This window comes from Callionymus lyra, chromosome 14 (assembly GCF_982586985.1).
Source record: "Callionymus lyra chromosome 14, fCalLyr1.hap1.1, whole genome shotgun sequence".
In the NCBI taxonomy this organism is placed as follows: domain Eukaryota; kingdom Metazoa; phylum Chordata; class Actinopteri; order Syngnathiformes; family Callionymidae; genus Callionymus; species Callionymus lyra.
In genome coordinates this window covers 1,766,381-1,793,880 of record NC_141831.1, presented here as the reverse complement: position 1 = coordinate 1,793,880, position 27,500 = coordinate 1,766,381, and the positions used below count along the sequence as shown (strand labels likewise).

General features: G+C 35.4%; 2 protein-coding genes across 2 annotated transcripts in view; one reads left to right on the top strand and one right to left on the bottom strand.

Moving 5' to 3' along the window:
• Positions 1 to 15,284, top strand: part of LOC148065657 (serine/threonine-protein kinase 36-like) — a 28,165-nt gene extending 12,881 nt beyond the window's left edge. The window contains exons 9-19 of the mRNA XM_087807369.1: positions 4,179 to 4,254; positions 4,525 to 4,623; positions 4,678 to 4,854; positions 4,914 to 5,002; positions 5,109 to 5,172; positions 5,225 to 5,335; positions 11,255 to 11,317; positions 11,377 to 11,479; positions 13,421 to 13,547; positions 13,605 to 13,785; positions 14,477 to 15,284. Of these exons, the coding sequence (XP_087663495.1) occupies positions 4,179 to 4,254; positions 4,525 to 4,623; positions 4,678 to 4,854; positions 4,914 to 5,002; positions 5,109 to 5,172; positions 5,225 to 5,335; positions 11,255 to 11,317; positions 11,377 to 11,479; positions 13,421 to 13,547; positions 13,605 to 13,785; positions 14,477 to 15,169 (1,783 nt within the window). The 3' untranslated portion in view covers positions 15,170 to 15,284. The remainder of the gene's footprint in view (positions 1 to 4,178; positions 4,255 to 4,524; positions 4,624 to 4,677; positions 4,855 to 4,913; positions 5,003 to 5,108; positions 5,173 to 5,224; positions 5,336 to 11,254; positions 11,318 to 11,376; positions 11,480 to 13,420; positions 13,548 to 13,604; positions 13,786 to 14,476) is intronic.
• Positions 15,285 to 18,985: 3,701 nt separating this feature from the next.
• Positions 18,986 to 27,500, bottom strand: part of plp1b (proteolipid protein 1b) — an 18,654-nt gene continuing 10,139 nt past the window's right edge. The window contains exon 6 of the mRNA XM_087807875.1: positions 18,986 to 19,392. Within this exon, the coding sequence (XP_087664001.1) occupies positions 19,251 to 19,392 (142 nt within the window). The 3' untranslated portion in view covers positions 18,986 to 19,250. The remainder of the gene's footprint in view (positions 19,393 to 27,500) is intronic.

The following is a 27,500-nucleotide window of genomic DNA, read 5'->3' as shown; positions in this document are numbered from 1 at the left end:
AGCAGGTGAGTCTGGTGTCCTTGAACCTTGATGTTGTTGTTGTTGTTGTTGTTGGAGCAGGTGAGTCTGGTGTCCTAGAACCTTGTTGTTGTTGTTGTTGTTGTTGGAGCAGGTGAGTCTGGTGTCCCTGAACCTTGTTGTTGTTGTTGTTGTTGTTGTTGTTGTCGTGAACATGACGTGAGGAACGTTCTCAACATCTATGAATGTTTGACACGAACATGTTTGAATCAAACATTTAAACATTTAATCATCTGTCAATCAACACTTGAACCACTTTGATCGAAACTCTTTTGTTTGATGTTTTTAAAGTTTGTGTTGAAGAACGACTTGTGTTTGTTTAATGTCATGTTTTTAAAGTTTGTGTTAAAGAACGACTTGTGTTTGTTTAATGTCATGTTTTTAAAGTTTGTGTTGAAGAACGACTTGTGTTTGTTTAATGTCATGTTTTTAAAGTTTGTGTTAAAGAACGACTTGTGTTTGTTTAATGTCATGTTTTTAAAGTTTGTGTTGAAGAACGACTTGTGTTTGTTTAATGTCATGTTTTTAAAGTTTGTGTTGAAGAATGACTTGTGTTTGTTTAATGTCATGTTTTTAAAGTTTGTGTTGAAGAACGACTTGTGTTTGTTTAATGTCATGTTTTTAAAGTTTGTGTTGAAGAACGACTTGTGTTTGTTTAATGTCATGTTTTTAAAGTTTGTGTTGAAGAACGACTTGTGTTTGTTTAATGTCATGTTTTTAAAGTTTGTGTTGAAGAACGACTTGTGTTTGTTTAATGTCATGTTTTTAAAGTTTGTGTTGAAGAACGACTTGTGTTTGTTTAATGTCATGTTTTTAAAGTTTGTGTTGAAGAACGACTTGTGTTTGTTTAATGTCATGTTTTTAAAGTTTGTGTTGAAGAACGACTTGTGTTTGTTTAATGTCTTGTTTTTGAAGTTTTTGTTGAAGAACGACTTGTGTTTGTTGTCATGTTTTTAAAGTTTGTGTTGAAGAACGACTTGTGTTTGTTTAATGTCATGTTTTTAAAGTTTGTGTTGAAGAACGACTTGTGTTTGTTTAATGTCATGTTTTTAAAGTTTGTGTTGAAGAACGACTTGTGTTTGTTTAATGTCATGTTTTTAAAGTTTGTGTTGAAGAACGACTTGTGTTTGTTTAATGTCATGTTTTTAAAGTTTGTGTTGAAGAACGACTTGTGTTTGTTTAATGTCATGTTTTTGAAGTTTGTGTTGAAGAACGACTTGTGTTTGTTTGTTGTCATGTTTTTAAAGTTTGTGTTGAAGAACGACTTGTGTTTGTTTAATGTCATGTTTTTAAAGTTTGTGTTGAAGAACAACTTGTGTTTGTTTAATGTCATGTTTTTGAAGTTCGGTTGAAGAACGACTTGTGTTTGTTTAATGTCATGTTTTTAAAGTTTGTGTCGAAGAACGACTTGTGTTTGTTTGTTGTCATGTTTTTAAAGTTTGTGTTGAAGAACGACTTGTGTTAGTTTGTTGTCATGTTTTTAAAGTTTGTTTTGAAGAACGACTTGTGTTTGTTTAATGTCATGTTTTTGAAGTTTGTGTTGAAGAACGACTTGTGTTTGTTTAATGTCATGTTTTTGAAGTTTGTGTCGAAGAACGACTTGTGTTTGTTTGTTGTCATGTTTTTAAAGTTTGTGTTGAAGAACGACTTGTGTTAGTTTGTTGTCATGTTTTTAAAGTTTGTGTTGAAGAACGACTTGTGTTTGTTTAATGTCATGTTTTTGAAGTTTGTCTTGAAGAACGACTTGCGTTTGTTTTATGTCATGTTTTTAAAGTTTGTGTTGAAGAACGACTTGTGTTTGTTTGTTGTCATGTTTTTAAAGTTTGTGTTGAAGAACGACTTGTGTTTGTTTAATGTCATGTTTTTAAAGTTTGTGTTGAAGAACGACTTGTGTTTGTTTAATGTCGTGTTTTTGAAGTTTGTGTTGAAGAACGACTTGTGTTTGTTTAATGTCATGTTTTTAAAGTTTGTGTTGAAGAACGACTTGTGTTTGTTTAATGTCGTGTTTTTGAAGTTTGTGTTGAAGAACGACTTGTGTTTGTTTAATGTCATGTTTTTGAAGTTTGTGTTGAAGAACGACTTGTGTTTGTTTAATGTCATGTTTTTGAAGTTTGTCTTGAAGAACGACTTGTGTTTGTTTGTTTGTTGTCATGTTTTTAAAGTTTGTGTTGAAGAACGACTTGTGTTTGTTTAGTGTCATGTTTTTGAAGTTTGTGTTGAAGAACGACTTGTGTTTGTTTAATGTCATGTTTTTGAAGTTTGTGTTGAAGAACGACTTGTGTTTGTTTAATGTCGTGTTTTTGAAGTTTGTGTTGAAGAACGACTTGTGTTTGTTTAATGTCATGTTTTTGAAGTTTGTGTTGAAGAACGACTTGTGTTTGTTTAATGTCATGTTTTTGAAGTTTGTCTTGAAGAACGACTTGTGTTTGTTTGTTTGTTGTCATGTTTTTGAAGTTTGTGTTGAAGAACGACTTGTGTTTGTTTGTTTGTTGTCATGTTTTTGAAGTTTGTGTTGAAGAACGACTTGTGTTTGTTTGTTTGTTGTCATGTTTTTAAAGTTTGTGTTGAAGAACGACTTGTGTTTGTTTAGTGTCATGTTTTTAAAGTTTGTGTTGAAGAACGACTTGTGTTTGTTTAATGTCATGTTTTTGAAGTTTGTGTTGAAGAACGACTTGTGTTTGTTTAATGTCATGTTTTTAAAGTTTGTGTTGAAGAACGACTTGTGTTTGTTTAATGTCATGTTTTAAAGTTTGTGTTGAAGAACTACTTGTGTTTGTTTAATGTCATGTTTTTAAAGTTTGTGTTAAAGAACGACTTGTGTTTGTTTAATGTCATGTTTTTAAAGTTTGTGTTAAAGAACGACTTGTGTTTGTTTAATGTCATGTTTTTGAAGTTTGTGTTGAAGAACGACTTGTGTTTGTTTGTTGTCATGTTTTTAAAGTTTGTGTTGAAGAACGACTTGTGTTTGTTTAATGTCATGTTTTTGAAGTTTGTGTTGAAGAACGACTTGTGTTTGTTTAATGTCATGTTTTTGAAGTTTGTGTTGAAGAACGACTTGTGTTTGTTTAATGTCATGTTTTTGAAGTTTGTCTTGAAGAACGACTTGTGTTTGTTTAATGTCATGTTTTTGAAGTTTGTGTTGAAGAACGACTTGTGTTTGTTTAATGTCATGTTTTTGAAGTTTGTGTTGAAGAACGACTTGTGTTTGTTTAATGTCATGTTTTTGAAGTTTGTGTTGAAGAACGACTTGTGTTTGTTTAATGTCATGTTTTTGAAGTTTGTCTTGAAGAACGACTTGTGTTTGTTTAATGTCATGTTTTTGAAGTTTGTGTTGAAGAACGACTTGTGTTTGTTTAATGTCATGTTTTTAGAGTTTGTGTTGAAGAACGACTTGTGTTTGTTTAATGTCATGTTTTAAAGTTTGTGTTGAAGAACGACTTGTGTTTGTTTAATGTCATGTTTTTAAAGTTTGTGTCGAAGAACGACTTGTGTTTGTTTAATGTCATGTTTTTAAAGTTTGTGTTGAAGAACGACTTGTGTTTGTTTAATGTCATGTTTTTAAAGTTTGTGTTGAAGAACGACTTGTGTTTGTTTAATGTCATGTTTTTAAAGTTTGTGTTGAAGAACGACTTGTGTTTGTTTAATGTCATGTTTTTAAAGTTTGTGTTGAAGAACGACTTGTGTTTGTTTAATGTCGTGTTTTTGAAGTTTGTGTTGAAGAACGACTTGTGTTTGTTTAATGTCATGTTTTTAAAGTTTGTGTTGAAGAACGACTTGTGTTTGTTTAATGTCGTGTTTTTGAAGTTTGTGTTGAAGAACGACTTGTGTTTGTTTAATGTCATGTTTTTAAAGTTTGTGTTGAAGAACGACTTGTGTTTGTTTAATGTCATGTTTTTAAAGTTTGTGTTGAAGAACGACTTGTGTTAGTTTGTTGTCATGTTTTTAAAGTTTGTGTTGAAGAACGACTTGTGTTTGTTTTATGTCATGTTTTTAAAGTTTGTGTTGAAGAACGACTTGTGTTTGTTTAATGTCATGTTTTTAAAGTTTGTGTTGAAGAACGACTTGTGTTTGTTTAATGTCATGTTTTTAAAGTTTGTGTTGAAGAACGACTTGTGTTTGTTTAATGTCATGTTTTTAAAGTTTGTGTTTGTTTCTCTCAGAGGACGAATCAGCCTCGACTACGAGACAGAGTTCGTCAAACATCACGTCTGTGCGACGAGAAGATCGACGTCACAGGTTCTTCTCTCCTGCACGTCATGAACGAGTGAATGAACGAGTGGATGAATGAACGAGTGAATGAACGAGTGGATGAATGAACGAGTGAATGAACGAGTGGATGAATGAACGAGTGAATGAACGAGTGGATGAATGAACGAGTGAGTGAGCGAGTGGATGAATGAACGAGTGAGTGAGCGAGTGAATGAACGAGTAGATGAATGAATGAACGAGTGAATGAATGAATGAACGAGTGAATGAGCGAGTGATTGAACGAGTGGTTCCTCACAGCAGGTGCGAGGAGAACATCAGGAGCAACATGAAGGTCTGACCTGCAGCTCTGACGTCCTTCACAAACTCAAGGCCAACGTTCTTCTCTTCAGGCGTCAGGTGAGCTCGTCTCTCTTCCAACTCTCACCTTGATTGACAGCTGTCTCCGTCCAGCTGTCGTCGGGTCGCCTGGAGGTCGCGGAGGACTTCGCTCGGACTCCTCAAGTCCTGACCCACCTGATCCAGACCTCCGAGGGCGAAGCCTGGAAGAACCTCTGCAGGGAGATGGAACTTCCAGACCTTCTCTTGGATCTGCTGCACGACTGTGTGGAGAGTCCTGGCTTCACTGAGGTTCCTGCAGGAGCTGGACTTCTGCTCTGATCTTCTCTAACATCTCCTTCTTCATCCAGCGTCCCTGGAGCACCAGAGTCCTCTCGGAGCTGATGCTCGGAATCCTTGGTTTCTGCGAGCAGGAGCGTCTGTCAGTGTGCGATCGACGGTCAGACTCCAGCGTTAATGGCTACATTTGAAATCATAGTTTCTCAGATGAATCTTCTTCCACGTTCAACACGTTCAGGTTCTTCACCCAGTTTTCTGGTCTGCAGGAGAGAACGGTCGTGCAGGATCTTCTGCAGGATTCTTCATCACAGCGACTCCACGGCTCTGGCTGTGAGTTTGTGTTGATGACCTGCTGGAGTGTCTTCAACTGATCCTCTTGCAGCCTCTGGTGGCTTCTGTCCTGGTTCTGCTCTCAGGCCCCGGTGCTGACGTCCAGGTGACTCCAGAAGATCTGGTCTCTCTCATCAACACCTGCAGCCTCCACTCATGCCAGGTACTGAACACATGAACATGTGAACACATGAACCTATGAACATATGAACATATGAACCTATGAACACATGAACACATGAACCTATGAACCTATGAACACATGAACACATGAACCTATGAACCTATGAACATATGAACACATGAACCTATGAACACATGAACACATGAACATATGAACCTATGAACACATGAACATATGAACATATGAACACATGAACCTATGAACACATGAACACATGAACATATGAACCTATGAACACATGAACATATGAACATATGAACATATGAACCTATGAACACATGAACCTATGAACACATGAACACATGAACACATGAACCTATGAACCTATGAACACATGAACACATGAACCTATGAACCTATGAACACATGAACACATGAACCTATGAACACATGAACACATGAACACATGAACACATGAACCTATGAACACATGAACCTATGAACCTATGAACACATGAACCTATGAACACTGAACCTATGAACACATGAACATATGAACCTATGAACACATGAACCTATGAACACGTGAACATGTGAACCTATGAACACATGAACACATGAACCTATGAACCTATGAACACATGAACATATGAACATATGAACCTATGAACCTATGAACACATGAACACATGAACCTATGAACACGTGAACACGTGAACCTATGAACACATGAACACATGAACACATGAACATATGAACCTATGAACCTATGAACCTATGAACACATGAACCTATGAACCTATGAACACATGAACATTGAACCTATGAACATATGAACCTATGAACACATGAACATATGAACATATGAACCTATGAACACATGAACACATGAACACATGAACATATAAATGTGATTAACATATGAACATATAAACCTATGAACTTATGAACCTATGAACTTTGAACCTATGAAAAAATGAACATATGAACCCATGAACCTATGAACAAATGAACACATTAACATATGAACATATGAACATATAAACATATGAACATATGAACCTATGAACATATGAACCTATGAACCTATGAATATATGAACATATGAACCTATGAACATATGAACCTATGAACATTGAACCTATGAACCTATGAACCTATGAACCTATGAACACATGAACACATGAACACATGAACCTATGAACCTATGAACACATGAACACATGAACCTATGAACCTATGAACATATGAACACATGAACCTATGAACACATGAACACATGAACATATGAACCTATGAACACATGAACATATGAACATATGAACACATGAACCTATGAACCTATGAACCTATGAACACATGAACATATGAACCTATGAACCTATGAACACATGAACATATGAACATATGAACCTATGAACACATGAACATATGAACACATGAACACATGAACACATGAACCTATGAACCTATGAACACATGAACCTATGAACCTCTGAACACATGAACACATGAACACATGAACCTATGAACACATGAACACATGAACACATGAACCTATGAACACATGAACCTATGAACCTATGAACACATGAACATATGAACCTATGAACACATGAACCTATGAACACGTGAACATGTGAACCTATGAACACATGAACACATGAACCTATGAACCTATGAACCTATGAACACATGAACATATGAACATATGAACCTATGAACCTATGAACCTATGAACACATGAACACATGAACCTATGAACACGTGAACACGTGAACCTATGAACACATGAACACATGAACACATGAACATATGAACCTATGAACCTATGAACACATGAACCTATGAACACATGAACCTATGAACACATGAACCTATGAACACATGAACATTGAACCTATGAACATATGAACCTATGAACACATGAACATATGAACATATGAACATATGAACCTATGAACACATGAACACATGAACACATGAACATATAAATGTGATTAACATATGAACATATAAACCTATGAACTTATGAACCTATGAACTTTGAACCTATGAAAAAATGAACATATGAACCCATGAACCTATGAACAAATGAACACATTAACATATGAACATATGAACATATAAACATATGAACATATGAACCTATGAACATATGAACCTATGAACCTATGAACATATGAACATATGAACCTATGAACATATGAACCTATGAACATTGAACCTATGAACCTATGAACCTATGAACATATGAACCTATGAACACATGAACATATGAACCTTTGAACACATGAACACATGAACATATGAACCTTTGAACATATGAACACATGAACACATGAACATATGAACCTATGAACACATGAACATATGAACCTATGAACCTATGAACACATGAACACATGAACATATGAACCTATGAACCTATGAACCTATGAACACATGAACACATGAACCTATGAACCTATGAACACATGAACACATGAACACATGAACCTATGAACCTATGAACACATGAACACATGAACATATAAATGTGATTAACATATGAACATATAAACCTATGAACTTATGAACCTATGAACTTTGAACCTATGAAAAAATGAACATATGAACCCATGAACCTATGAACAAATGAACACATTAACATATGAACATATAAACATATGATCGTATGAACCTATGTTCATAGGTTAATATGAACGTGACGAACCTATAAACCTATGAACATATGAAAGTGATGAACATATGAACATATAAACATTTGAACAAATTATCACATGAACATATTAATAAAATGAACATATTAACACATGATCACATGAACATAAGAAGACATGAACAAATGAACATGTGAACATATAAAAACATAAACATATAAACATGAAAATGTGAACATATGAACATATGATTATATAAACCTATGATCATATGAACACATGAACATATGAACCTATGATCATATGAACATATGAACATATGAACACATGAACCTATGAACCTATGAACACATGAACACATGAACATATGAACCTATGAACCTATGAACACATGAACATATGAACATATGAACATATGAACCTATGAACACATGAACCTATGAACACATGAACACATGAACACATGAACACATGAACACATGAACCTATGAACACATGAACACATGAACCTATGAACACATGAACCTATGAACCTATGAACACATGAACCTATGAACCTATGAACACATGAACATATGAACCTATGAACACATGAACCTATGAACACGTGAACATGTGAACCTATGAACACATGAACACATGAACCTATGAACACATGAACATATGAACATATGAACCTATGAACCTATGAACCTATGAACACATGAACACATGAACCTATGAACACGTGAACACGTGAACCTATGAACACATGAACACATGAACATATGAACCTATGAACCTATGAACACATGAACCTATGAACACATGAACACATGAACCTATGAACACATGAACCTATGAACACATGAACATTGAACCTATGAACATATGAACCTATGAACACATGAACATATGAACATATGAACATATGAACCTATGAACACATGAACACATGAACACATGAACATATAAATGTGATTAACATATGAACATATAAACCTATGAACTTATGAACCTATGAACTTTGAACCTATGAAAAAATGAACATATGAACCCATGAACCTATGAACAAATGAACACATTAACATATGAACATATGAACATATAAACATATGAACATATGAACCTATGAACATATGAACCTATGAACCTATGAACATATGAACATATGAACCTATGAACATATGAACCTATGAACATTGAACCTATGAACCTATGAACCTATGAACATATGAACCTATGAACACATGAACATATGAACCTTTGAACACATGAACACATGAACATATGAACCTTTGAACATATGAACACATGAACATATGAACATATGAACCTATGAACACATGAACATATGAACCTATGAACCTATGAACACATGAACACATGAACATATGAACCTATGAACCTATGAACCTATGAACCTATGAACACATGAACCTATGAACCTATGAACACATGAACACATGAACCTATGAACCTATGAACCTATGAACACATGAACACATGAACATATAAATGTGATTAACATATGAACATATAAACCTATGAACTTATGAACCTATGAACTTTGAACCTATGAAAAAATGAACATATGAACCCATGAACCTATGAACAAATGAACACATTAACATATGAACATATAAACATATGATCGTATGAACCTATGTTCATAGGTTAATATGAACGTGACGAACCTATAAACCTATGAACATATGAAAGTGATGAACATATGAACATATAAACATTTGAACAAATTATCACATGAACATATTAATAAAATGAACATATTAACACATGATCACATGAACATAAGAAGACATGAACAAATGAACATGTGAACATATAAAAACATAAACATATAAACATGAAAATGTGAACATATGAACATATGATTATATAAACCTATGATCATATGAACACATGAACATATGAACCTATGATCATATGAACACATGAACCTATGATCATATGAACACATGAACATATGAACCTATGAACACATGAACATATGAACACATGAACCTATGAACACATGAACATATGAACCTATGAACACATGAACACATGAACCTATGAACCTATGAACACATGAACATATGAACAAATGAACCTATGAACATATGAACCTATGAACACATGAACCTATGAACACATGAACATATGGACATATGAACCTATGAACACATGAACATATGAACCTATGAACATATGAACATATGAACCTATGAACATATGAACCTATGAACCTATGAACACATGAACCTATGAACACATGAACCTATGAACCTATGAACACATGAACACATGAACATATGAACCTATGAACATATGAACCTATGAACACATGAACATATGAACCTATGAACACATGAACACATGAACCTATGAACCTATGAACACATGAACACATGAACCTATGAACCTATGAACCTATGAACACATGAACACATGAACACATGAACCTATGAACACATGAACATATGAACCTATGAACACATGAACATATGAACCTATGAACATATGAACATATGAACATATGAACCTATGAACACATGAACACATGAACCTATGAACACATGAACACATGAACCTATGAACCTATGAACACATGAACACATGAACCTATGAACACATGAACACATGAACATATGAACATATGAACCTATGAACATATGAACACATGAACCTATGAACACATGAACCTATGAACCTATGAACACATGAACATATGAACATATGAACCTATGAACCTATGAACACATGAACATATGAACCTATGAACACATGAACCTATGAACCTATGAACCTATGAACACATGAACACATGAACACATGAACATATAAATGTGATTAACATATGAACATATAAACCTATGAACTTATGAACCTATGAACTTTGAACCTATGAAAAAATGAACATATGAACCCATGAACCTATGAACAAATGAACACATTAACATATAAACATATGATCGTATGAACCTATGTTCATAGGTTAATATGAACGTGACGAACCTATAAACCTATGAACATATGAAAGTGATGAACATATGAACATATAAATATTTGAACAAATTATCACATGAACATATTAATAAAATGAACATATTAACACATGATCACATGAACATAAGAAGACATGAACAAATGAACATGTGAACATATAAAAACATAAACATATAAACATATGAAAATGTGAACATATGAACATATGATTATATAAACCTATGATCATATGAACACATGAACATATGAACCTATGATCATATGAACACATGAACCTATGAGCACATGAATATGTGGTTCTTCTCAGATGCTGGCCGGTCACTCGCTCACTGACGGACTCCTGACTCTCCTGGTTCAGTCGCTCGCTCAGGTCAGAACCTGAACATGTTGATGGAGCCGCGACTCAAACATCTACTTCTTCTTGGACAGAAGAGCCTCTCAGTTCTGGAGCCACTCAAGCTCCTGGCTTTATGGAAGACACTCGCTTCCTTCCTGGAGTCGCCCAACACTCAGGACTTCATCTCAGGGAACGGTAGAGAATCAGGAGGCTCTTGTGCCTTCATCTACTTTTATTACTCTATTCTACTTTTCAAACACTTTTACAAACTAATAAACACATTTACAAACGAATAAAACACATGTACAAACTAATAAACACATGTACAAACTAATAAACACATGTACAAACGAAAAAAACACATTTACAAACTAATAAAACACATTTACAAACGAATAAAACACATTTACAAACTAATAAACACATTTACAAACGAATAAAACACATGTACAAACTAATAAACACATGTACAAACTAATAAACACATGTACAAACGAAAAAAACACATTTACAAACTAATAAAACACATTTACAAACGAATAAAACACATTTACAAACTAATAAACACATTTACAAACGAATAAAACACATGTACAAACTAATCAAACACATGTACAAACTAATCAAACACATTTACAAACGAAAAAAAACACATTTACAAACTAATAAAACACATTTACAAACGAATAAAACACATGTACAAACGAAAAAAACACATTTACAAACTAATAAAACACATTTACAAACGAATAAAACACATTTACAAACTAATAAACACATTTACAAACGAATAAAACACATTTACAAACGAATAAAACACATTTACAAACTAATAAACACATTTACAATAGAATAAAACACATGTACAAACGAACCAAACACATGTACAAACTAATCAAACACATTTACAAACGAAAAAAAACACATATACAAACTAATAAAACACATTTACAAACGAATAAAACACATGTACAAACGAAAAAAACACATTTACAAACTAATAAAACACATTTACAAACGAATAAAACACATTTACAAACTAATAAACACATTTACAAACGAATAAAACACATGTACAAACTAATAAACACATGTACAAACTAATAAACACATGTACAAACGAAAAAAACACATTTACAAACTAATAAAACACATTTACAAACGAATAAAACACATTTACAAACTAATAAACACATTTACAAACGAATAAAACACATGTACAAACTAATCAAACACATGTACAAACTAATCAAACACATTTACAAACGAAAAAAAACACATTTACAAACTAATAAAACACATTTACAAACGAATAAAACACATGTACAAACGAAAAAAACACATTTACAAACTAATAAAACACATTTACAAACGAATAAAACACATTTACAAACTAATAAACACATTTACAAACGAATAAAACACATTTACAAACGAATAAAACACATTTACAAACTAATAAACACATTTACAATAGAATAAAACACATGTACAAACGAATCAAACACATGTACAAACTAATCAAACACATTTACAAACGAAAAAAAACACATATACAAACTAATAAAACACATTTACAAACGAATAAAACACATGTACAAACGAAAAAAACACATTTACAAACTAATAAAACACATTTACAAACAAATAAAACACATTTACAAACTAATAAACACATTTACAAACGAATAAAACACATTTACAAACGAAAAAAAACACATTTACAAACTAATAAAACACATTTACAAACTAACAAACACATTTACAAACTAACAAAACACATTTACAAACTAACAAAACACATTTTCAAACGAATAAAACACATTTACAAACTAACAAACACATTTACAAACTAACAAACACATTTACAAAGTAACAAAACACATTTACAAACTAACAAAACACATTTTAAAACTAATAAAACACATTTACAAAGTAACAAAACACATTTACAAACTAACAAAACACATTTTCAAACGAATAAAACACATTTACAAACTAACAAACACATTTACAAACTAACAAAACACATTTACAAACTAACAAACACATTTACAAACTAACAAACACATTTACAAACTAACAAAACACATTTACAAAGTAACAAAACACATTTACAAAGCTCTTCTTCTGCAGGTCTCTTCTCCTTCCTGTCGGCGTCACTGACGGTTCTGTCCAGAGATCCAGATGTGTGTGTTCTGTTGTTCTCTGACGGTGAAGCCAGATGTGTTCGGACCCTCAGGGACCTGCTGGACTCTGACCGGTAACAGGTTCTTCTTCTGTGGTCGAGGACTTGAACCAGCAACTGTTCCTCCTTCAGTCTGCAGCAGGTGGTGGACTTTGGTTCTCCCAGACTGGACCAGGGTTTGAGTCGCAGCAGCTTCGTGGAGCTGAGCAGCACCTTGTTGATGTTCCCCTTCGCTCTGGACGTTCCCTCGACCAGCATGACCAGGATCCTGCAGCTGTACGGCTCCTGTGACGTCATCAACGCGCTGCTGCAGGTACGAGCGCCTTCATGTGAAGGTTCGTGCGCCCCCTGGAGGACACGATGAGGAACTGAGATCTTTTTCTTTCTTTCATCGTCAACAAATGTAAATATTGATCAATGACAAGAACTTTTTATGTGAAAGAATCTAGTGAAAGATACTCATTGAATAAATAGTATAAATAAATAATAAATAAAGTATTGAAGTATTTTACTGTCATCACAATATTTAAATATGTTTTTCTACATTCAATGATTGAATTCAAATATATTTATACTGAGCGACTTCAAAACATTTCATTTCAAAAAAAAAAAAAAATATATATATATATATATATATATATATATACAGAAAATAATAAAATTTTAAATTAAATTATTTGTAAATCAAATAAAAAATTGAATAAAGAAATAATTTAATTCAATTATAAAAATAAATATGAAATAAAATGTGTTCAATATGACGATGACACTGATTTTCTTTCATAGTCAATATATTTAAAAACATTAATTACACGAGTGATCTTTAACCTTGTGTCAAAGGTCAACGACTTCCACTACTGCATGTTGACCTTTGACCCAGAGACAACGAAAGGGTTATTTGACCTTTTAAAAAAGATTGATTAATTTAAACAAAAATAGTTGGTTTATTGTTTGATCTGAGTCTTGAAAACTTGACGGTTCCTCTGGTGTCTCCTGGTCCTCAGGTGGTCTGGACTCTCCCTCCCCCCCTGCTGTGGCTCCCTCTCTCCCTCACGAGTCGCCTCCTGCTGTGTGACCCGGATCCCTCCGTGTCCTGCCTGACCCGCGACCCGTCCTCCTGGTTCTGTGCGGAGGTCGGCTTCTCTTCCCTGCTGTCAGGGTGTCTGGAGCAGAGCGAGGAGTCGACCTGTGAGCTGCTCACGCTGCTCTTCCTGCTGCTGCACTTCTGTCCAGCGGCTCCGCTGCAGCCGCCCCTGGAGAGCCGGGACCTGCGGGCGGCGCTGAGCCATGGTTCCGGCCCGGTCCGAGCGGCGGCCTGCAGACTCCTGGGCCAGCTTGCCGTGACCCGCCGCCCTCGCCCGCCGGCGCCCGAGGTGTTCCGGGCTCTGCTGGAGCGCCTGCGCGACCCCTTCGTCGCGGCGCGGCGCTCGGCCGGGCTGGCGGTGAAGAAGTGGCTGAAGACCGCGGCGTCTCCGGAGGAGGGCGGAGCTTCGCGGGACGGCGAGTGGCGGGCGTGGCTGGAAGAAGCTCGCAGGACGCCGGCCGCGTTGGCCGCGTTGATCTCTGACCCCGAACCCGACACCCGCCGACACGCCCGCGACACTCTGACGCACATCGTCAGCGACGACTTCGCCGCCGCCATGATCCTGAAGGAGAACTTACATCCTGTGATCCTGAAGGAGAACTTACATCTGTGATCCTGAAGGAGAACTTACATCCTGTGATCCTGAAGGAGAACTTACATCCTGTGATCCTGAAGGAGAACTTACATCTGTGATCCTGAAGGAGAACTTACATCCTGTGATCCTGAAGGAGAACTTACATCCTGGGATCCTGAAGGAGAACTTACATCTGTGATCCTGTAGGAGAACTTACATCCTGGGATCCTGAAGGAGAACTTACATCCTGTGATCCTGAAGGAGAACTTACTGTACATCCTGTTATCCTGAAGGAGAACTTACTGTACATCCTGTGATCCTGAAGGAGAACTTACATCCTGTGATCCTGAAGGAGAACTTACATCCTGTGATCCTGAAGGAGAACTTACATCTGTGATCCTGAAGGAGAACTTACATCCTGTGATCCTGAAGGAGAACTTACATCCTGGGATCCTGAAGGAGAACTTACATCTGTGATCCTGTAGGAGAACTTACATCCTGGGATCCTGAAGGAGAACTTACATCCTGTGATCCTGAAGGAGAACTTACTGTACATCCTGTTATCCTGAAGGAGAACTTACTGTACATCCTGTGATCCTGAAGGAGAACTTACATCCTGTGATCCTGAAGGAGAACTTACATCCTGTGATCCTGAAGGAGAACTTACATCCTGTGATCCTGTAGGAGAACTTACATCCTGTGATCCTGAAGGAGAACTTACATCCTGTGATCCTGAAGGAGAACTTACTGTACATCCTGTTATCCTGAAGGAGAACTTACTGTACATCCTGTGATCCTGAAGGAGAACTTACATCTGTGATCCTGAAGGAGAACTTACATCCTGGGATCCTGAAGGAGAACTTACATCCTGTGATCCTGAAGGAGAACTTACATCTGTGATCCTGTAGGAGAACTTACATCCTGTGATCCTGAAGGAGAACTTACATCCTGTGATCCTGAAGGAGAACTTACTGTACATCCTGTGATCCTGAGAACTTACTGTACATCCTGTGATCCTGAAGGAGAACTTACATCCTGTGATCCTGAAGGAGAACTTACTGTACATCCTGTGATCCTGAGAACTTACTGTACATCCTGTGATCCTGAAGGAGAACTTACATCCTGTGATCCTGAAGGAGAACTTACTGTACATCCTGTTATCCTGAAGGAGAACTTACTGTACATCCTGTGATCCTGAAGGAGAACTTACATCCTGTGATCCTGAAGGAGAACTTACATCCTGGGATCCTGAAGGAGAACTTACATCCTGTGATCCTGAAGGAGAACTTACATCTGTGATCCTGTAGGAGAACTTACATCTGTGATCCTGAAGGAGAACTTACATCCTGTGATCCTGAAGGAGAACTTACATCCTGTGATCCTGAAGGAGAACTTACTGTACATCCTGTGATCCTGAAGGAGAACTTACATCCTGTGATCCTGAAGGAGAACTTACATCCTGTGATCCTGAAGGAGAACTTACTGTACATCCTGTTATCCTGAAGGAGAACTTACTGTACATCCTGTGATCCTGAAGGAGAACTTACATCCTGTGATCCTGAAGGAGAACTTACATCCTGGGATCCTGAAGGAGAACTTACATCCTGTGATCCTGAAGGAGAACTTACATCCTGGGATCCTGAAGGAGAACTTACATCCTGTGATCCTGAAGGAGAACTTACATCTGTGATCCTGAAGGAGAACTTACATCCTGGGATCCTGAAGGAGAACTTACATCTGTGATCCTGAAGGAGAACTTAGATCCTGTGATCCTGAAGGAGAACTTACATCTGTGATCCTGAAGGAGAACTTAGATCCTGTGAGCCTGAAGGAGAACTTACATCCTGTGAGCCTGAAGGAGAACTTACATCTGTGATCCTGAAGGAGAACTTACATCCTGTGATCCTGAAGGAGAACTTACATCCTGTGATCCTGAAGGAGAACTTACATCCTGTGATCCTGAAGGAGAACTTACATCTGTGATCCTGAAGGAGAACTTACATCCTGTGATCCTGAAGGAGAACTTACATCCTGTGATCCTGAAGGAGAACTTACATCCTGTGAGCCTGAAGGAGAACTTACATCTGTGATCCTGAAGGAGAACTTACATCCTGTGATCCTGAAGGAGAACTTACATCCTGTGATCCTGAAGGAGAACTTACATCCTGTGATCCTGAAGGAGAACTTACATCCTGTGATCCTGAAGGAGAACTTACATCCTGGGATCCTGAAGGAGAACTTACATCCTGTGATCCTGAAGGAGAACTTACATCTGTGATCCTGAAGGAGAACTTACATCCTGGGATCCTGAAGGAGAACTTACATCTGTGATCCTGAAGGAGAACTTAGATCCTGTGATCCTGAAGGAGAACTTACATCTGTGATCCTGAAGGAGAACTTAGATCCTGTGAGCCTGAAGGAGAACTTACATCCTGTGAGCCTGAAGGAGAACTTACATCTGTGATCCTGAAGGAGAACTTACATCCTGTGATCCTGAAGGAGAACTTACATCCTGTGATCCTGAAGGAGAACTTACATCCTGTGATCCTGAAGGAGAACTTACATCTGTGATCCTGAAGGAGAACTTAGATCCTGTGATCCTGAAGGAGAACTTACATCCTGGAAGGACGACGTCCAGAGGAAGAATCAAAGTTTGAAGAAGAAAAGATTCACTTCGTCATATTTCTACATTAGTTCATGTTTGTGTTGCTATTTACCTCCCGGCCTCTAGATGGCAGCAGTCGTTGTTACGTCCTTCACAGCTAAAGAATGATGACTGAGGATGAGAGGATACAGTGAGTCCCGCAGCTCTTGCGTAACAGTTTTATGAAGTCAATTCAAAGAAACTCAATATATTCTTCTACAGTATCACAGTTTTACTGCTGCTGTCATGTATCGACGTGTTCTTGATGATAAACTGTGTTTGTCGTGATGATGGCATTTATATTGTTTTGTTTCTTACAATTATATTGTTTTGTTTCTTTCATTTATATTGTTTTGTTTCTTTCATTTATATTGTTTTGTTTCTTTCATTATATTGTTTTGTTTCTAACATTTATATTGTTTTGTTTCTTTCATTATATTGTTTTGTTTCTAACATTTATATTGTTTTGTTTCTTTCATTATATTGTTTTGTTTCTTACATGTATATTGTTTTGTTTCTAACATTTATATTGTTTAGTTTCTTACATGTATATTGTTTTGTTTTGTTTCTTTCATTATATTGTTTTGTTTCTTACAATTATATTGTTTTGTTTCTAACATTTATATTGTTTTGTTTCTTACATTTCTATTGTTTAGTTTCTTACATTTGTTTCTTACATTTATATTGTTTTGTTTCTTTCATTATATTGTTTTGTTTCTAACATTTATATTGTTTTGTTTCTTTCATTATATTGTTTTGTTTCTTTCATTATATTGTTTTGTTTCTTTCATTTCTATTGTTTTGTTTCTTTCATTATATTGTTTTGTTTCTTACATGTATATTGTTTTGTTTCTTACATTTATATTGTTTTGTTTCTTTCATTTCTATTGTTTTGTTTCTTTCATTTCTATTGTTTTGTTTCTTTCATTATATTGTTTTGTTTCTTACATTTATATTGTTTTGTTTCTTTCATTTCTATTGTTTTGTTTCTTCCTGATCTTACATTATGTTTTCTGATGAAGATGTTTGTGGTTCATGTATTGATCATATGAACATCATGTGATCATTTCTGTCCATCATTCTATATCTTCTGGTGAACATGAAGGTCTTCAAGAACTGATCACATGACACTCGTCAATCATCAAGTGTCACTTTAAACATGATGGTGAGAAATAACAGGAGTTTGTACAGAACTGAACACACAGTCGCTGTAATGACGTCATGTTTTATTGAACATGCTTCACACGTGTAACACGCGGTTAGTGGTTCAGATCCTCGTCACTCAAGCTTTTAATGGACGTTCAAGAGTTGTTTCCTGCTTTAAAGATCCTGTGAGGAGGTCCTGGATCTGAACGTGAAGCTCTGGATTATTGAAGCACAAACATCTGGATCATCTGGAGGAACCGTCAGTGAACACGAGGCTCTGAGGGACGTCGTCGCTGCTCCAGGAGAAGCTTCTTGAGAACATCTTCAAGGTTAACGGATGCCTTTCCTGCCGAGGAACCTCAGCACCGCGTAGTTGTAGGTCGTCGCCACAAGATACACAAACTGTAACACAACCAAGGACAAGAGTGTAGATGAGTGTGTAGATGATGAAGATGAGTGTGTAGATGATGTACATGAGTGTGTAGATGATGAACATGAGTGTGTAGATGATGTAGATGATTGTGTAGATGATGAACATGAGTGTGTAGATGATGAACATGAGTGTGTAGATGATGAACATGAGTGTGTAGATGATGAACATGAGTGTGTAGATGATGAACATGAGTGTGTAGATGAAGATGAGTGTGTAGATGATGAACATGAGTGTGTAGATGATGTAGATGATTGTGTAGATGATGAAGAAGATGATTGTGTAGATGATGAAGAAGATTGTGTAGATGAGTGTGTAGATGATGAAGATGATTGTGTAGATGATGAAGATGATTGTGTAGATGATGAAGAAGATGATTGTGTAGATGATGAAGAAGATTGTGTAGATGAGTGTGTAGATGATGAAGATGATTGTGTAGATGATGTAGATGATTGTGTAGATGATGAACATGAGTGTGTAGATGATGAACACGAGTGTGTAGATGATGTAGATGATTGTGTAGATGAAGAAGATGATTGTGTAGATGATGATTGTGTAGATGATGAAGATGATTGTGAAGAAGATGATTGTGTAGATGATGAAGATGATTGTGTAGATGATGTAGATGAGTGTGTAGATGATGAACATGAGTGTGTAGATGATGAACATGAGTGTGTAGATGATGTAGATGATTGTGTAGATGATGAAGATGATTGTGAAGAAGATGATTGTGTAGATGATGAAGATGATTGTGTAGATGATGTAGATGAGTGTGTAGATGATGAACATGAGTGTGTAGATGATGTAGATGATTGTGTAGATGATGTAGATGATTGTGTAGATGATGAAGAAGATGATTGTGTAGATGATGAAGATGATTGTGTAGATGATGAAGATGATTGTGTAGATGATGTAGATGATTGTGTAGATGATGAAGAAGATGATTGTGTAGATGATGAAGAAGATTGTGTAGATGATGATGAAGAAGTACGTACACTATCCTGATGATACTAACTTCTAGTATACTAAGAGAAGTATGTTTGAGACATACTATCTGTGGAGGATTAGTTACTAGTTAGTACGTACACTATCCTGATGATACTAACTTCTAGTATACTAAGAGAAGTATGTTTGAGACATACTATCTGTGGAGGATTAGTTACTAGTTAGTACGTACACTATCCTGATGATACTAACTTCTAGTATACTAAGAGAAGTATGTTTGAGACATACTATCTGTGGAGGATTAGTTACTAGTTAGTACGTACACTATCCTGATGATACTAACTTCTAGTATACTAAGAGAAGTATGTTTGAGACATACTATCTGTGGAGGATTAGTTACTAGTTAGTACGTACACTATCCTGATGCATACTAACTTCTAGTATACTAAGAGAAGTATGTTTGAGACATACTATCTGTGGAGGATTAGTTACTAGTTAGTACGTACACTATCCTGATGATACTAACTTCTAGTATACTAAGAGAAGTATGTTTGAGACATACTATCTGTGGAGGATTAGTTACTAGTTAGTACGTACACTATCCTGATGATACTAACTTCTAGTATACTAAGAGAAGTATGTTTGAGACATACTATCTGTGGAGGATTAGTTACTAGTTAGTACGTACACTATCCTGATGATACTAACTTCTAGTATACTAAGAGAAGTATGTTTGAGACATACTATCTGTGGAGGATTAGTTACTAGTTAGTACGTACACTATCCTGATGATACTAACTTCTAGTATACTAAGAGAAGTATGTTTGAGACATACTATCTGTGGAGGATTAGTTACTAGTTAGTACGTACACTATCCTGATGATACTAACTTCTAGTATACTAAGAGAAGTATGTTTGAGACATACTATCTGTGGAGGATTAGTTACTAGTTAGTACGTACACTATCCTGATGATACTAACTTCTAGTATACTAAGAGAAGTATGATTGAGACATACTATCTGTGGAGGATTAGTTACTAGTTAGTACGTACACTATCCTGATGCATACTAACTTCTAGTATACTAAGAGAAGTATGTTTGAGACATACTATCTGTGGAGAATTAGTTACTAGTTAGTATGTACACTATCCTGATGCATACTAACTTCTAGTATACTAAGAGAAGTATGTTTGAGACATACTATCTGTGGAGAATTAGTTACTAGTTAGTACGTACACTATCCTGATGCATACTAACTTCTAGTATACTAAGAGAAGTATGTTTGAGACAAGATATCTGTGGAGGATTAGTTACTAGTTAGTACGTACACTATCCTGATGATACTAACTTCTAGTATACTAAGAGAAGTATGATTGAGACATACTATCTGTGGAGGATTAGTTACTAGTTAGTACGTACACTATCCTGATGCATACTAACTTCTAGTATACTAAGAAAAGTATGTTTGAGACATACTATCTGTGGAGGATTAGTTACTAGTTAGTACGTACACTATCCTGATGATACTAACTTCTAGTATACTAAGAGAAGTATGTTTGAGACATACTATCTGTGGAGGATTAGTTACTAGTTAGTACGTACACTATCCTGATGATAGTAACTTCTAGTATACTAAGAGAAGTATGTTTGAGACATACTATCTGTGGAGGATTAGTTACTAGTTAGTACGTACACTATCCTGATGATACTAACTTCTAGTATACTAAGAGAAGTATGTTTGAGACAAGATATCTGTGGAGGATTAGTTACTAGTTAGTACGTACACTATCCTGATGATACTAACTTCTAGTATACTAAGAGAAGTAGAATTGAGACATACTATCTGTGGAGGATTAGTTACTAGTTAGTACGTACACTATCCTGATGCATACTAACTTCTAGTATACTAAGAGAAGTATGTTTGAGACATACTATCTGTGGAGAATTAGTTACTAGTTAGTATGTACACTATCCTGATGCATACTAACTTCTAGTATACTAAGAGAAGTATGTTTGAGACATACTATCTGTGGAGAATTAGTTACTAGTTAGTACGTACACTATCCTGATGCATACTAACTTCTAGTATACTAAGAGAAGTATGTTTGAGACAAGATATCTGTGGAGGATTAGTTACTAGTTAGTACGTACACTATCCTGATGATACTAACTTCTAGTATACTAAGAGAAGTATGATTGAGACATACTATCTGTGGAGGATTAGTTACTAGTTAGTACGTACACTATCCTGATGCATACTAACTTCTAGTATACTAAGAGAAGTATGTTTGAGACATACTATCTGTGGAGGATTAGTTACTAGTTAGTACGTACACTATCCTGATGATACTAACTTCTAGTATACTAAGAGAAGTATGTTTGAGACAAGATATCTGTGGAGGATTAGTTACTAGTTAGTACGTACACTATCCTGATGATACTAACTTCTAGTATACTAAGAGAAGTATGTTTGAGACATACTATCTGTGGAGGATTAGTTACTAGTTAGTACGTACACTATCCTGATGATACTAACTTCTAGTATACTAAGAGAAGTATGTTTGAGACATACTATCTGTGGAGGATTAGTTACTAGTTAGTACGTACACAATCCTGATGATACTAACTTCTAGTATACTAAGAGAAGTATGTTTGAGACATACTATCTGTGGAGGATTAGTTACTAGTTAGTACGTACACTATCCTGATGATACTAACTTCTAGTATACTAAGAGAAGTATGTTTGAGACAAGATATCTGTGGAGGATTAGTTACTAGTTAGTACGTACACTATCCTGATGATACTAACTTCTAGTATACTAAGAGAAGTATGTTTGAGACAAGATATCTGTGGAGGATTAGTTACTAGTTAGTACGTACACTATCCTGATGATACTAACTTCTAGTATACTAAGAGAAGTATGATTGAGACATACTATCTGTGGAGGATTAGTTACTAGTTAGTACGTACACTATCCTGATGATACTAACTTCTAGTATACTAAGAGAAGTATGTTTGAGACATACTATCTGTGGAGGATTAGTTACTAGTTAGTACGTACACTATCCTGATGATACTAACTTCTAGTATACTAAGAGAAGTATGTTTGAGACATACTATCTGTGGAGGATTAGTTACTAGTTAGTACGTACACTATCCTGATGATACTAACTTCTAGTATACTAAGAGAAGTATGTTTGAGACAAGATATCTGTGGAGGATTAGTTACTAGTTAGTACGTACACTATCCTGATGATACTAACTTCTAGTATACTAAGAGAAGTATGATTGAGACATACTATCTGTGGAGGATTAGTTACTAGTTAGTACGTACACTATCCTGATGCATACTAACTTCTAGTATACTAAGAGAAGTATGTTTGAGACATACTATCTGTGGAGAATTAGTTACTAGTTAGTATGTACACTATCCTGATGCATACTAACTTCTAGTATACTAAGAGAAGTATGTTTGAGACATACTATCTGTGGAGAATTAGTTACTAGTTAGTACGTACACTATCCTGATGCATACTAACTTCTAGTATACTAAGAGAAGTATGTTTGAGACAAGATATCTGTGGAGGATTAGTTACTAGTTAGTACGTACACTATCCTGATGATACTAACTTCTAGTATACTAAGAGAAGTATGATTGAGACATACTATCTGTGGAGGATTAGTTACTAGTTAGTACGTACACTATCCTGATGCATACTAACTTCTAGTATACTAAGAGAAGTATGTTTGAGACATACTATCTGTGGAGGATTAGTTACTAGTTAGTACGTACACTATCCTGATGATACTAACTTCTAGTATACTAAGAGAAGTATGTTTGAGACATACTATCTGTGGAGGATTAGTTACTAGTTAGTACGTACACTATCCTGATGATACTAACTTCTAGTATACTAAGAGAAGTATGATTGAGACATACTATCTGTGGAGGATTAGTTACTAGTTAGTACGTACACTATCCTGATGCATACTAACTTCTAGTATACTAAGAGAAGTATGTTTGAGACATACTATCTGTGGAGGATTAGTTACTAGTTAGTACGTACACTATCCTGATGATACCAACTTCTAGTATACTAAGAGAAGTATGTTTGAGACATACTATCTGTGGAGGATTAGTTACTAGTTAGTACGTACACTATCCTGATGATACTAACTTCTAGTATACTAAGAGAAGTATGTTTGAGACATACTATCTGTGGAGGATTAGTTACTAGTTAGTACGTACACTATCCTGATGATACTAACTTCTAGTATACTAAGAGAAGTATGTTTGAGACAAGATATCTGTGGAGGATTAGTTACTAGTTAGTACGTACACTATCCTGATGATACTAACTTCTAGTATACTAAGAGAAGTATGATTGAGACATACTATCTGTGGAGGATTAGTTACTAGTTAGTACGTACACTATCCTGATGCATACTAACTTCTAGTATACTAAGAGAAGTATGTTTGAGAGATACTATCTGTGGAGAATTAGTTACTAGTTAGTATGTACACTATCCTGATGCATACTAACTTCTAGTATACTAAGAGAAGTATGTTTGAGACATACTATCTGTGGAGAATTAGTTACTAGTTAGTACGTACACTATCCTGATGCATACTAACTTCTAGTATACTAAGAGAAGTATGTTTGAGACAAGATATCTGTGGAGGATTAGTTACTAGTTAGTACGTACACTATCCTGATGATACTAACTTCTAGTATACTAAGAGAAGTATGATTGAGACATACTATCTGTGGAGGATTAGTTACTAGTTAGTACGTACACTATCCTGATGCATACTAACTTCTAGTATACTAAGAGAAGTATGTTTGAGACATACTATCTGTGGAGGATTAGTTACTAGTTAGTACGTACACTATCCTGATGATACTAACTTCTAGTATACTAAGAGAAGTATGTTTGAGACATACTATCTGTGGAGGATTAGTTACTAGTTAGTACGTACACTATCCTGATGATACTAACTTCTAGTATACTAAGAGAAGTATGTTTGAGACATACTATCTGTGGAGGATTAGTTACTAGTTAGTACGTACACTATCCTGATGATACTAACTTCTAGTATACTAAGAGAAGTATGTTTGAGACAAGATATCTGTGGAGGATTAGTTACTAGTTAGTACGTACACTATCCTGATGATACTAACTTCTAGTATACTAAGAGAAGTATGATTGAGACATACTATCTGTGGAGGATTAGTTACTAGTTAGTACGTACACTATCCTGATGCATACTAACTTCTAGTATACTAAGAGAAGTATGTTTGAGACATACTATCTGTGGAGGATTAGTTACTAGTTAGTACGTACACTATCCTGATGATACTAACTTCTAGTATACTAAGAGAAGTATGTTTGAGACAAGATATCTGTGGAGGATTAGTTACTAGTTAGTACGTACACTATCCTGATGATACTAACTTCTAGTATACTAAGAGAAGTATGTTTGAGACATACTATCTGTGGAGGATTAGTTACTAGTTAGTACGTACACTATCCTGATGATACTAACTTCTAGTATACTAAGAGAAGTATGTTTGAGACAAGATATCTGTGGAGGATTAGTTACTAGTTAGTACGTACACTATCCTGATGATACTAACTTCTAGTATACTAAGAGAAGTATGTTTGAGACATACTATCTGTGGAGGATTAGTTACTAGTTAGTACGTACACTATCCTGATGATACTAACTTCTAGTATACTAAGAGAAGTATGTTTGAGACATACTATCTGTGGAGGATTAGTTACTAGTTAGTACGTACACTATCCTGATGATACTAACTTCTAGTATACTAAGAGAAGTATGTTTGAGACATACTATCTGTGGAGGATTAGTTACTAGTTAGTACGTACACAATCCTGATGATACTAACTTCTAGTATACTAAGAGAAGTATGTTTGAGACATACTATCTGTGGAGGATTAGTTACTAGTTAGTACGTACACTATCCTGATGATACTAACTTCTAGTATACTAAGAGAAGTATGTTTGAGACATACTATTTGTGGAGGATTAGTTACTAGTTAGTACGTACACTATCCTGATGATACTAACTTCTAGTATACTAAGAGAAGTATGTTTGAGACATACTATCTGTGGAGGATTAGTTACTAGTTAGTACGTACACAATCCTGATGATACTAACTTCTAGTATACTAAGAGAAGTATGTTTGAGACATACTATCTGTGGAGGATTAGTTACTAGTTAGTACGTACACTATCCTGATGATACTAACTTCTAGTATACTAAGAGAAGTATGTTTGAGACATACTATCTGTGGAGGATTAGTTACTAGTTAGTACGTACACTATCCTGATGATACTAACTTCTAGTATACTAAGAGAAGTATGTTTGAGACATACTATTTGTGGAGGATTAGTTACTAGTTAGTACGTACACAATCCTGATGATACTAACTTCTAGTATACTAAGAGAAGTATGTTTGAGACATACTATCTGTGGAGGATTAGTTACTAGTTAGTACGTACACTATCCTGATGATACTAACTTCTAGTATACTAAGAGAAGTATGTTTGAGACATACTATCTGTGGAGGATTAGTTACTAGTTAGTACGTACACTATCCTGATGATACTAACTTCTAGTATACTAAGAGAAGTATGTTTGAGACATACTATCTGTGGAGGATTAGTTACTAGTTAGTACGTACACTATCCTGATGATACTAACTTCTAGTATACTAAGAGAAGTATGTTTGAGACATACTATCTGTGGAGGATTAGTTACTAGTTAGTACGTACACTATCCTGATGATACTAACTTCTAGTATACTAAGAGAAGTATGTTTGAGACATACTATCTGTGGAGGATTAGTTACTAGTTAGTACGTACACTATCCTGATGATACTAACTTCTAGTATACTAAGAGAAGTATGTTTGAGACATACTATCTGTGGAGGATTAGTTACTAGTTATTACGTACACTACCCTGATGATACTAACTTCTAGTATACTAAGAGAAGTATGTTTGAGACATACTATCTGTGGAGGATTAGTTACTAGTTAGTACGTACACTATCCTGATGATACTAACTTCTAGTATACTAAGAGAAGTATGTTTGAGACATGCTATCTGTGGAGGATTAGTTACTAGTTAGTACGTACACTATCCTGATGATACTAACTTCTAGTATACTAAGAGA